The sequence below is a fragment of the Amblyomma mixtum genome, chromosome 1, assembly GCF_055824585.1.
Source record: "Amblyomma mixtum isolate Tamu chromosome 1, ASM5582458v1, whole genome shotgun sequence".
NCBI classification, from domain to species: domain Eukaryota; kingdom Metazoa; phylum Arthropoda; class Arachnida; order Ixodida; family Ixodidae; genus Amblyomma; species Amblyomma mixtum.
In genome coordinates, this window is record NC_143012.1 from 80195528 (window position 1) to 80207790 (window position 12263).

Genomic DNA, 12263 nt, shown 5'->3' on the forward strand with positions numbered 1-12263 from the left:
GTCTGTAATTGAGAATACCTGTCTTGCTTGAATTCTTTGCCTCAATCTATCGAAAAGCTGAAACAGCTGATGAGCCGCGGTCAAATTTCGCATTAGGAAAATAAGTAATTGTCAGGAATTTTTTTCTTCCAAGAAGGCGTAAATTTTATGTTTCTGATCAGTTAGGTGAAACTTTGATCTAAGTAGTAGTCTGTCTTGACACACCACTGCCTTAAAAATTGTAAAAACACTACGGTGTGGTTACCCCGTCCTTGATATCGCAAAATGGCTTGATTAGTGAGCAGAATGACGTGAGGAAAGAGTCTACACACGGAGTTCTCATGAAGTTAATAAATTTACTATTCGCAATAGAAAAAAACGAAATAAACGACCGCTTCCGCAGTTTTCACTTGGCGGGACACCCAGCTTCAAGCTCTGAACGAAGTCACAGGTGAAATGCTGGCACAGGCCACTCGCTTGCTCGGAGCTTGGCAAGACCTCCAAGAAGTGGCACGAACTGGGCACGGCATTTCGCACACGCTCCAGGACGCGCTCCGTCATGTGGGGGCTGCTCACAGCGAGCGACTGCAACTAAGGTGCAATCCTTAACATTTTGTTAAGGCGCTCCTCGCCCACCTGCGGCCTCGTCAGGCAAACGTGTGTTAGACACGTCTTACGGCGTCCCTTCGTTCGCCTGTAGCCCGAGTCGAATGCTTTGCCGGTGAATGCCGTGTCGTCCCAAGAACGAAACACGGAGGCTCTGAGCGTGCAGGAGCGCGAGCGCGGCATCCGTGTCGTCCACGCACGAACGCTCAATGTCCAGCACGACGAGGTTGGCGATCGAGGGGCAGTTTGTCTGTCAGGATTTCGTCCTCGAACAGGCAGCAGCCTTCGACGCTAAGGGCACGAAGCGACGGGAACGGCTCCAGCGTGGCACGGCCGATGGCAGACGCGAATCCGCAGTCGGCGAGGTCCAGTAGCTGGCGGCCGCGCTGGTACGGCCGGCCCGCTTCGGCGGTGAAGAACTGCCCTGGACTGAACCGCGACTGGCGCAGTGATAGGCGAGTGCGAGTCGTTCGCAAGTCGCACATCGTGACGTTGTTCGCTCGATGGGGACGCTTGTGGAGGCCGCGAGTGACGTGCACAACCTGCGAGTAAGCGAGAACAGTTGTAGAGCCTCTCGTTCACGAAGAAGGCTGGCAGAAATGCGCGCATTTCTCACAGATTCGCGCTGCTGCTTTAGCATTCCTGGGTAATCATCGTCATCATCATCACCAATCTGACTAGGCCCACTGCAGGGCAAAGGCCTCTCCCATGTGTCTCCAATTAACCCTGTCCTTTGCCAGCTGCGGTCACTATATCCTCGCAAAGTACTTAATCTCACCCGCCCACATAGCTTTACCGCCCCTGATATATGCTTGCCTTCTCTTGGAATCCACTCTATTACGTTTAAAGGGCCACTGACCAGGGTCCGGACATTTTTGAAAAACAAGCCCACTGCATAGATGAGGCATCGAAGATAACCTCTGCAAAATACTAGAGCCATGCGCGCCCCGAAAAGCTGCGAAAATTCAAATCAAAGCCCGTTCGTTCTTTCCTTCCTTCAAAAACGGGCCCGGCCCACTACTCTGCACCCCGCTGACGTCAGGGGGGGCTACTTTCGCTAAAGGCACTCCATTGGTGCATCGTTCTGACTGACGGGAGAAGGTTGGGCGTAGCCTTGGCGTCGCGTCGTCTGCACAACGCTTTCCGCAGCGCCTTCTGTTCTGGCTCATGCCTACAAACCCGCATGAAGGAACAAAAAAAAAAAAACTGCGGAGGGAGCGTGCGGCGACAGCCTTGAACCCTAGCCATAAAAAGTAAAAAAACAGTAAAACTGAGGGAGTTGGCTCGCCCCCCCCCCCCCCTCCCCCCCCCCCCCCCCCCCCCCCCCGCCGTGATCCCGTCACGAGACGCTCTGCGTGCGCGCTCCCTTCTCAGTTTCTTTTCTTCTATGCGAGCCCCCCAAAACAAGGTTTTAATTAGTAGTGCAGCAGAGCCTTTCCCTCGCTCGCCCACTTTACCGCTCCGCACACATACCGCTTATCTTTCGTGCATCTTGCGTACGCCTTGACTCCAATGAATGACATATGCTTTGGAGCGGAGAAAAGACACAAACACACAGAACACAAACACGCATGGAGAAAAGCAAACGGGCGGTTGCCGGGTCCGCGCTTCGCCGTGTGTTTCGAACACAACCGACTTCCGCCCCTCCGCTCGTGAAACGGTGGGGAGGCCTAAAAGAAAATGAAAAGGTGGCTCGTTAACTGGGAATGACAAACAGATGTATGAAAGGATGCGCTCGCTAACAAGTCTAGGTGGTCGAGCCGATCGCGCCTCTCGATCGTTCAGTGTGCGGAGAAAATGCAAAAACCAAGAAAAGAATTCTATTGAAGGCGGGGCCATGACGTCGCCCTGTGACGCACTCCACAGACACCACGCCTCCGGCTTACACCGGAGAAGGAAGGGGTGATTTTGCCTTGCCGAGCCTACTCGACGAGGAGCGGGAGAGAAAAATTTCGAGGAGGGAGTGGAAGGAGAGGAGGCTCGCTGAAAGAGAGGTAGAGAGTGTCTGCTGAGCTGGGGTGGTCCGTGGCCCTTTAAGGACCACCGGTTATCTTGCTTTCGCGTTACATGCCCTGCCTAAGCCCATTTCACTCGCGTTTCTTCCCCCTCCCACTCCGCCCGGTTCCCATCTCTTATGTTACACCTATAATTTTGCTTTCTATAGCTTGCTGCATTGTCCTTACATTGAAACCTCCTCTTTAGCCTCCGCATTTCTGCCCCATAGGCGAGTACCGGATGGCACGTCCTTATAACGTTCCGAGATCGGAAGCGCAAATGGTCGCTGCTTTTTTTCCCACTTTTATACGATTGAAATATATTTTCCTGCAGAAAAAGAATGGCGACAAGTGAAAAAGAGAGTTTAAAGGTACTTTGCGTCCTATCGAGACTCGTTTTAGCTGGCTTTTCACACATTTGTCGGCTAGATTTTCCACCCTGTTCGCCAATATTTGCCCATCCATCCGCACCACTGACAAGTTTTGAGAATAAGATACACTCGTGCATTTGTATAAAATACAAGGAATAAATTACGCGTCAGTTGGAATAGAACCAATGCCTCTTCGATTCTATAAGCGGACGCGTAAACCAGTTGGACGTGGCCATTTTCTCTTTATGGGCGGACTTTCACCTAGCATGACAGAATACATAAATAACGTGTGCACGAGAACTACTTATAGAGATAACATTATTGACCAAGCGAAAGAGAATTGGTTATTGAGGAAAGGAAATGACGCAGTAGCTCTAATATATCTCGGTGGCCACCCGAACCACGCTGCATAGAAAGGGATAAAGGAGGGAGTGAAAGAAAAAGGAAGAGATGCATTTTTGACCAGTAAGGCTAGTTTCGGGATCATCGTCATCATATGCCTGAATACGCCGACTGCAAGGCGAAGTCCTGTCCCATATCTCTCCAATTAACCGTGTCCCATGCTCGCTGCAGCCATCCTGTCCACTCAAACTTAACCTCATCCACCAAAACCACCAATGGCAGCATAGAAAGGAATTTCTTCCACAAGGTGCGGGAGGCTAAGCGCGTACCTTCAGACTGCAAAGCGACGGCGGAATCCGTAGGTAACCAGACCGCGGTACATCTTGGAGAATAAAGGGGAACCTAATCTGTGGGATGATTTACGAAAGCACGCCAATGAGCAGGTGTGTCATTAGAAAGGAAGAAAAAAATTAAATTAAAATATTCAAGTATCCGCATTCAAAGCCCGTAAGCAGTCTCTAGCCTCTTCCTCTGCCCTTTGGTTCCTTGCGCAACGTGTACAAATTGCGTCTGCAGCAATACAGCATTGCCCCTGAAGCGCTCCCGATTCTTACGCTGGTAGGCTCGCGGGAGGCGTCACTGATATGAGAATATTGATAGCACTGTGTGTGAGAAGCTACGAAACTTATTTGTGCAAACTGTCAAGGGCCGGCTTTTTGGTCGTGCTCTCGCTGTCATCATCATCAAGCAGAGCTGTGGCGCAAAATGACTTGACATTATGGGTGCGTTCCAATACTCCCGAGTAGACGTCTACTTAGACGTCTTGCTGGACAGCCGCCATTTTGAGACGCGTTCAATTTTTCACGAAGCTGTCCGAGAAGACTGCTTCGCCGAAGTCGACATCGATGCAGGCTAACTTCCTGTCTAAAGATGGCGGAGCAGTTGGTGGAGTCGGAGCTGAGCGAGCCGTGCTCTTTGCGGGCACTGGAGCCCGGAGACGAACTTTCAAGTGCCAGTTATTCCGTCAAGTTGATATTCATAAGAACTGGCGGCCAATAAAGCAGTCTTTGTGGATCTACGATTATTATAGCAGCTTATACGCGTGAATCGCGCGGGAAGAAATTGTGCGGGTGAGATCGTCTGCTAAAGCGGTAGCGATGAACGCACCATTATTGCAGCAAATAAAAAAAGCAATCTACTGACAGCGCGTTTTTAACTTGTTTTATTAACGATTTTTAAGAACATAGGAGCACAACTGTTCCTAAGTTTTAGTTCAAGTTGCCGCAAGGCGGCGCGTGAAGTAGACACGTTCCAATATGTAGACACGCTGACGGCTTCTTAGACGTCAAACTAGACGTCTTGTCGGACGTCTAGAGAACGCATCCTATGCATTGCCCAGATCTACAACCACCCAAGCTATCAGAGCAGGTCATTTACCTTCAACTAAACGTATGATATAAGCAAACACACCTGCAGCCGCTGCGCAGTCATCACTTCACATTGTTTATGCATAGCAAGAAGGACGAGAAAAGCGTGGTCACAGGGAGCTAATTCTTCTAAACTGGCTCTTCCTTTTCTTTTTTCCTTCTCAGGTACGGTTTCGTAGCTTGTTACGAGCTTTTTTTCTGGGTGTTTCACGAAACACGCTAACGTTCATGCGTGGAACTATATGTGTTTCATACGAGACGCCAGTTCACACGATACTTATTTATTTATTTATTTATTTATTTATTGGAAATACCTGCAGCGCCCGAAGGCATTACTGCAGGGGGAATGAGGATACATAACAGGAGATTAGGCCGGAAAAAAAAAGAGGAATAAAAAAAAAAAGCAATACAACAAGGCATGACACAGCAAGTACATACATTAGTTGACGTTTGCTGTCTCGTGTGAGCATATAGAAGTTCAAATCGGACAAATTTGTAACTTGTATGAACGCGTACGCATACCAATTGAATTTTAACAAAACATACGTACTGATTGCAGAACGCATGAATTCGTGTGTTACACATAAGTTACATATGTGAAATAGTACGCACCACATAAAAATTCGTACTAGAGACGTTTTTCACAATATGACTCCTATATAGCGCCTGTGAATGCACGGGAGACACACATATCCAATGATGAGATTTTTCAGTAGGGTCACAATGAAATCGGCCTTTCAGCGCTTTGGCGAACATCCACAGCGCTGAATGGACCGGCCAGAGATGGGAAACCTATATATTCCATTGTCCATTCAATCCAGACGCCAGCGGCAATTCCTCCCAGAGCGGCCGGAAGGAAGCCAACTGGAGCGTCGTATCGTTGCCCTGGCAACGGTCTACAGCAGGAAAAAATTAGCAGGAAATAACCAGCAGCGATAACAAAGCAGCTTCGTCTCCCTGTGCCTCGAACAATTCGGCCACAACCGCATCCTTTTGCGCTGCGTTCACGTCCAGAATTTCTTCATATTCTGAACATCAAATCCTCTCAGTCCCCACGTGCGCTGAAGTAGCTTAAACCGGAACTAACAGTAGTTCTCTAACCAAGGGGATAAGTGCCGCTTTCACGCTTGCTTTGTCACGGGAAGCAAGAAAAAAATTGGAAGGACGCTTCAGCTTCGCCTTTAAGAGCGGAATGCGACAGCGTCTTCCAGCGCTGCCAGGGAATCCAAGGAACGGAACGCCATCGCCAGTTCGGCGCGATGCCTTGTCCGAAGGACAAATCGAAATAGCTCTGGTTAAGCCTAGGTAATTGCGAAAGCAATATCCCCTTGGCTACGCTAAGATGTTAAGCTTCGCCTCTAGAGTGGAACGCGACAGCGTCTTGCAACGCTGCCAGCGAGTCCATAGAACGCCATCGCCCATTCGGCTCTACGCCTTGCTCGAGGGTAAATTGGTTTTTGAGGGAAGGAAATGTATCTCTCTCGCATATATCGGTGGACACCCGAACCTCGCCTAAGATAGGGGAGAAAGATGGGAGTGAACGAAGACGCCGTATTAGCTAGACGCGCCTTTGTTCGGTCGCAGGTGGTCGACCGGCCGCGAAGTTCTAGCTGCGGCGCGCTGAAGAGCCGACTTGGTGCCCCATCTCTCGCTCTTGTATGACGCCAGTAGTCACATGACCGACCACCGAACGTGAAGGGTAGGGTGCGGTACCGCGAAGAGGCGACACCTGGCGTAGTATTGCTTTCGCAATAAAACCCGATGCCACGAACGCCAGCGTAGCTTCCGCGCCGAAAAAACGAGCAGCAAGCCGCAAGTTCCGTGGTGAACGCGCCATGGATGTGCACTGCGTTGTTCGCCGCTCAACGCGTGATTTCTGCGTCCAGGCACGGCCCCACTGCGCCCGATCGAGACGAACGGGAGGCGCTGCCGTCGCGCGCTTTCTGTCGGGGCAGTGGCGTACATTGCTAGGAGGAGGAGGAGGAGGGAGTGGTTTTAGTGGTGGTTTGGTTGGTTGGTTTATGGGGCTTAATGTTCCAAAGCGACTATGAGAGACGCCGAAGTGGAGAGAAATTCAACCGCCGCGGCCGGGATCGAACCCGCGTCTTTCGGGTCAGGAGCCGAGCACCATAACCACTGAGCCACCGCGGCGGCAAGGTTTTACTCGCTCAACTGCGACTTCTGTAATTTCCATGTTCAAAATTACAACACCGTATTCACTAGACGCGCCTTCGTTGATTCCAAACCATTGAGCTCGCGTGGCGGAGTGGTTAACGTGCTCGTCGTTCACTCCAGAGGCCCTCGTTCGATTCCCCAATTCGACCTATTTCCTGCTCGGTTTTATTTATTAATTGCTTCTGGCATTTTTCGCTCACGGATAACGCCGCCGACGACGACACCGGTTTTAAGGCGAAAACCTTTAATGGCTCATCGTTGTCGTGAACAAAATGTGTCCCGCTTTTCGGGTGTCCACCTAGATATGTGAGGCAGTTACTGCGTAATTTCCTTTCCTCAAATACTATTTTCATGTTCTCCATTGCGGCCTCTCTTCCGCTTTCTTCTTTCGCTACCATTTCCTCCCTTCCTGTACGGTGCTGTTCAGGTGTCCACCGAGATGACAGAATTACTGCGCCATTTGCTTTCCTCAAAAAGCGTCGGGTTCAAAAGGCAACGCATCGCGCTGAACGGGTGGTGGCGTTCCGTGGACCCCTGGCAGCGCTACAATACGCCGTCGCGTTTCACTCCTAAAGGCGAAGGTTAAGCGTTATTAATTGGGAGTGCACCAACAGAATGTGAAAGTGTAGTCTCTCACTTTACTCGTGGCAGCATTCATCGCTACATGCGTAACAATCGCGTAGCACAATGCAGCACTCAAACTTTCGCCTTTCAACACTTCAGTCGCCAAATTTCCTCGTAATTTTTTTTCTCCAACGCGGGGCCCATAAAGCTCGCGCGTTAAAATGTAGTTTCATCTAATTCTTCGTCGAGAGTGGGGGCAGAACCTAGAGCAGCTCATCCATATCTTTTAGAGTGGGGTTATCGATGAGTGAAGGCATCCCGATAAACATGATGACTAAACGTTCGTTATTGTTCATGTAAAACTTTGATGTCCTGTTAAATGAAGACTGCAACAGGTGCTGGCATTAAAAAAAACTGCTATTTTTGTTTCCAATGCACGTGTTGCTTTCTTTTTGACCAGCCCGGACCCACAGCTCTCGTATAAGACTTTGAGCAAGGGCTTGGACGAGGGGACCCTCCGTTAAGCGCTGGCGCCACCAAACGCTCACCTTGAGTGAGGGGCAGTGCTCCGCCAGGTTGTCAAAGAACGCCCGCGGAAAGTCTGTCTCCTCATGCTCGGCGGTCGATGTGTCCATGGAACGGGTTATGCCCAGTTCCACGGTGTTGGCATCGACATAGGTCTGGAGGAGGCTGTGCACCTGTCGAGCCTTCAGCGGAAATGACGTCACGCGTATCACTCGCCGCAGCGAGCGCCCGCCTGCCACACCCTGCCATCGCCGACAAACCCTGGAATGAAGAGGCGTGCGCTGTTGTTGTCGCGTTGTTTCATTTGACATATGTGTAGACGGTAAGGTATGCGTCAGCTCCAGCGGAAGTAAAGCTCATTTATTCTAATGATGAAGAGCTTTTGGTTCAGTGTCGTATACCCAAAACCGATTAAAGTGAACCTAAAGGTGGTCCTCTGACTTCCAGAGCGTTGAGACCAGCTCCGCGTAAAGGATTCCGCCACGGTGATCGCCATCCGGGCTGAAAACTGGAGAGTGCAGGAATAAAGAAGCGGGTATTGAGGCGTAATGTTTTGCTGCCGCTTACTGATGGCGTCGCTGCTAGCTGCATTTCCGACTTTCTAAACGTTTACGGAATACACTGCCAGAGTCTGATTCCTGCAACGCCAACCTTGCATCTCCGTCGCCACACTGAAAGAATCATTCGTCACTGTGCACGTTAAGAACTCCAGGTGGTGGAAATTTCCGGTGCCCTTCACTACGGCGTCCCTCAAAGCCTGAGTTGCTTTGGGATGTTAAACCCCAATAAACCTAAACCTAAGCTACTGCCATGCCATGGTCTTCGGTATGCTGATTACTGGCATTTCTGCCACTATAGAGAGGGGCGCACAGTACGTTCGGAAGACCAGCTCTGGAGTGGCACGCATCGTATAGGTGACATTTTGCACAGCCATTTCGTGACTTTCACCAAGAACTCAGACGCGACTGGTGACTAGGCCAGCAGCGGCACCCGTCGAAACAGAAAATCCTGACTGACCGCTAGTTGCCCGTCTTCTGCACCTTCTGAATCTTTTGCAGATGATTTAGGTTTAGGTTTATTGGGGTTTAACGTCCCAAAGCAACTCAGGCGATGAGAGACGCCGCAGTGAAGGGCTCCGGAAATTTCGACAACCTGGGGTTCTTTAACGTGCACTGACATCGCACAGCACACGGGCCTCTCGAATTTCGCCTTCATCAAAACTCAGCCGCCGAGTTTTGATGAAGGCGAAATTCGAGAAGCCCGTGTACTGTGCGATGTCACTGCGCGTTAAAGAACCCCAGGTTGTCGAAATTTCCGGAGCCCTTCACTGCGGCGTCTCTCATCGCCTGAGTTGCTTTGGGACGCTAAACCCCAATAAACCTAAACCTAAATCATCTGCAAAAGATGCAGAAGGTGCAGAAAATGATCAACTAGCGATCAGTCAGTTCGCTAGTTGATCGTCTTCTGCACCTTCTGCATCTTTTGCAGATAATTTAGGCCGATGAGCTTATTAAGGCGAAAGCCTTCAATGCCTCATACTGTCGTTAGCAGACGCGTCGGCAGGAGTGTCGACAGACGCGTCGGCAGCCGTGTCGACAGACGCGTCGGCAGATTCGTCCGCCTTTCGGCGTCACTGCTTAAAAGGCTCAAGGTTCCAGCATGAATAAAGGCGCATCTAGTGAATGCATGGGCTTCATAAATAAACTAAAAGAAGTAAAGTCAAGAAAAGGAAAGTAAAAATAAAAATAACAAAATAAAGAAATAAAAATAAGATGTGAAAATAAAAATAAAAAACGCTAAAATTAAGAAAAGGCTTGGTTTATGGTTTATGGGGTTTAACGTCCCAAAGCGACTAAGGCTATGAGAGACGCCGTAGTGGAGGGCTCCGGAAATTTCGAGCACCTGGGATTCTTAAGGAGCAAAAAATAAATAGAAAACAAAGTATGAAAAATAAAGTAAATAAAAACAAACAGTGGCCAGGAAACGCTTTCGCCTTGCAGCACTTTAGAGAGCCAAAGTGCCCCCTGAATTTTTGTATCCCAGTCTCCTCAGGAAGACAAGCTTCTGCTGACTTCATGGCAAGCCCAGCGTCTATATGCCACGAGATGCAGAGGAAGCTGCCGCAACGCGCACGAAAACTGCAAAAAAGTATGAGACATAAAAATGTAGGCTCCCAATAACTTATCGTCTACTACTAACTTTTTACAGATGGAGATTAGGCCGCGGGCGGCTGCGCCGCACCTCTTTTTCAAATCCTGACGTGTTTATATGCAACTATTTGGTCCCGGCGGCGTTTCCAAAGACGCGTCTACGGCTGGCGTTCCGGCAATAACCACGGGGAGACGCCAAGCCGGCGAGGCGCGCAGGAACATCTTTAAGATCTTTGTGATCTTGTTTGTTCATGATTTTTGCAGCTTCCTCTGTGCTACAAGTTAAGCGTTTAGTTGGTACAAAGACAGTGGATCTACCGATCTACGCAGGGCCTTCGTTTATTTAATGTGCTTTAAGCTTAATCTGGAATCGAAGATTAAACAGGACCCTGGTTATTAATAGCTCACACTAATTACACTGTTAACAGCTACAAAGAAGCGCTGAACAGCGCTATATGACACCTTTAAGAATCTGGACAGCGAAATTCGTGCTGTGCGATGTAGTGTCACGCTGGCATCCTTAGGCTCCGGAAATTTCGACCACCTGGGGTTCTTTCAGTGCACGTTAAAGAACCCTGCAGGTGGTCGAAATTTCCGGAGCCCTCCACTACGGCGTCTCTCATAGCCTTAGTCGCTTTGGGACGTTAAACCGCGCAAACCAAACCAAACTAACATGCTGCGTCCAAGCTCCGAAGCATCGATTTGAAAGCGATGCACTGCGTAGCAGTGGCGGCCGACTTACCCCGCGCAGGCGCTTACATCGTCGAACGACGGCAGCTGACCGAACATCTCCAAGAGGATGCTCTCCGGCAGATGCTCGATCTCCATGGCCGGCACTTCTTCCTTGTCAACGTGGACGCTGTTGTTGTTGCGACTGAAGGAAGTGCGAAAAGGAAATTGCACGGGCCTGCCCACTGGCTCGGGCCGAGCCACACTCGCTGCCACGTGCAGACAGAGGAGAGTCGAAAGATGTGACAGGAAAGAAAATAATAGACGCGCGTCGCAACAACCGCGTTCGCCGAAGCAACGACGCCGGCTGTAACTGACACCCCATCCTCCATGGCTCCTCAACATCAATGTAGACGTGTCGCTCTTCTTCCGCTTATGCTCCGTTTCATGCATAGCAGTCAACGCTGGCGAAGGTACGAAAGTAGTCCGCTGCCGAAAACAAACAAAATGTATCCGTCCGCCTCGCGTCGTGGCGGAGTGGTACGAAGCGCGCGCCTCTCTGTTCATTTTATGAGGGACGGCAAGGTTCGACTGCCGGCCTGGCTGTAAATTTTTATTTATTTTTAAGGCGAAAGCCTTTATTGGCTCATACTGTCGTGACCAAGACGTGTTAGCAAAGTTGTCCGCGTTTCAGATTGGTTGAAATGGTCGTGACGTCACTGCGCACGAGTTTTGACGGGTGTCCACCGAAATATGTGAAGCAGTTACTGCGCAATTTCCTTTCCTCAAATACAATTTTCGATTGCTGTCCACTGAGGTATGTGAGACAGTTACTGCGAAATTTTCTTTTCTCAAATACAATTTTCATTTTCTTCATTACGGCACCTCTTTCTTCTTTCACTCCACTTCCTCCCTTCCTGTACGGTGTGGTTCAGGTGTCCACCGAGATGACAGAGAATTACAGCGCCATTTCCTTTCCTCATAAAGCGTTGCGTTCAAAGGGCAACGCATCGCGCCGAACGGGTGGTTGCGTTCCATGAACTCCCTGGCAGCGCTACAACACGCTCTCGCGTTCCACTCCTAAAGGCGAAGATTAAGCGTCATTAATTGGCAGTCAATTAATGCACCAACAGAATGTGAAGTGAACAATCGCGTAGCAGAATGCAGCACTCCGGCTTTCGCCTTTCATCGCTTTTGCCGCTAAAGTTCCTCGTAATTTTTTGAGGGACGGCAAGGTTCGACTGCTGGCCTGGCTGTAATTTTTATTTGTACATTTTTTTTATTTTACCTTTAATGCCTCATCGTTGTTTGCAGAAGACTTTCAGCAGAAGCTTGTCAGCAGAGGTGACACGTTAAGAGCACCAAAAGCAAGAAGAAATTACGGGTTCAGAACGATTAGGTACCAAACAACTACATTTTTGAATAAAGACAAAAATTTTCATGACCTCCTCTATCAATGCA

General features: G+C 49.6%; 1 protein-coding gene across 1 annotated transcript; it reads right to left on the bottom strand.

Annotated features, from left to right (window-relative positions):
• Positions 1–315: 315 nt before the first annotated feature.
• LOC149366899 (uncharacterized) lies at positions 316–11559 on the bottom strand. Its single transcript, XM_089553051.1, has 3 exons — positions 10876–11559; positions 8007–8244; positions 316–1127 (listed from the first exon to the last, which is right to left on the bottom strand). Exons 1-3 carry the CDS (start codon positions 11367–11369, stop codon positions 792–794), a joined length of 1068 nt encoding a protein of 355 aa, XP_089409177.1. The 5' UTR covers positions 11370–11559; the 3' UTR covers positions 316–791.
• Positions 11560–12263: the final 704 nt, after the last annotated feature.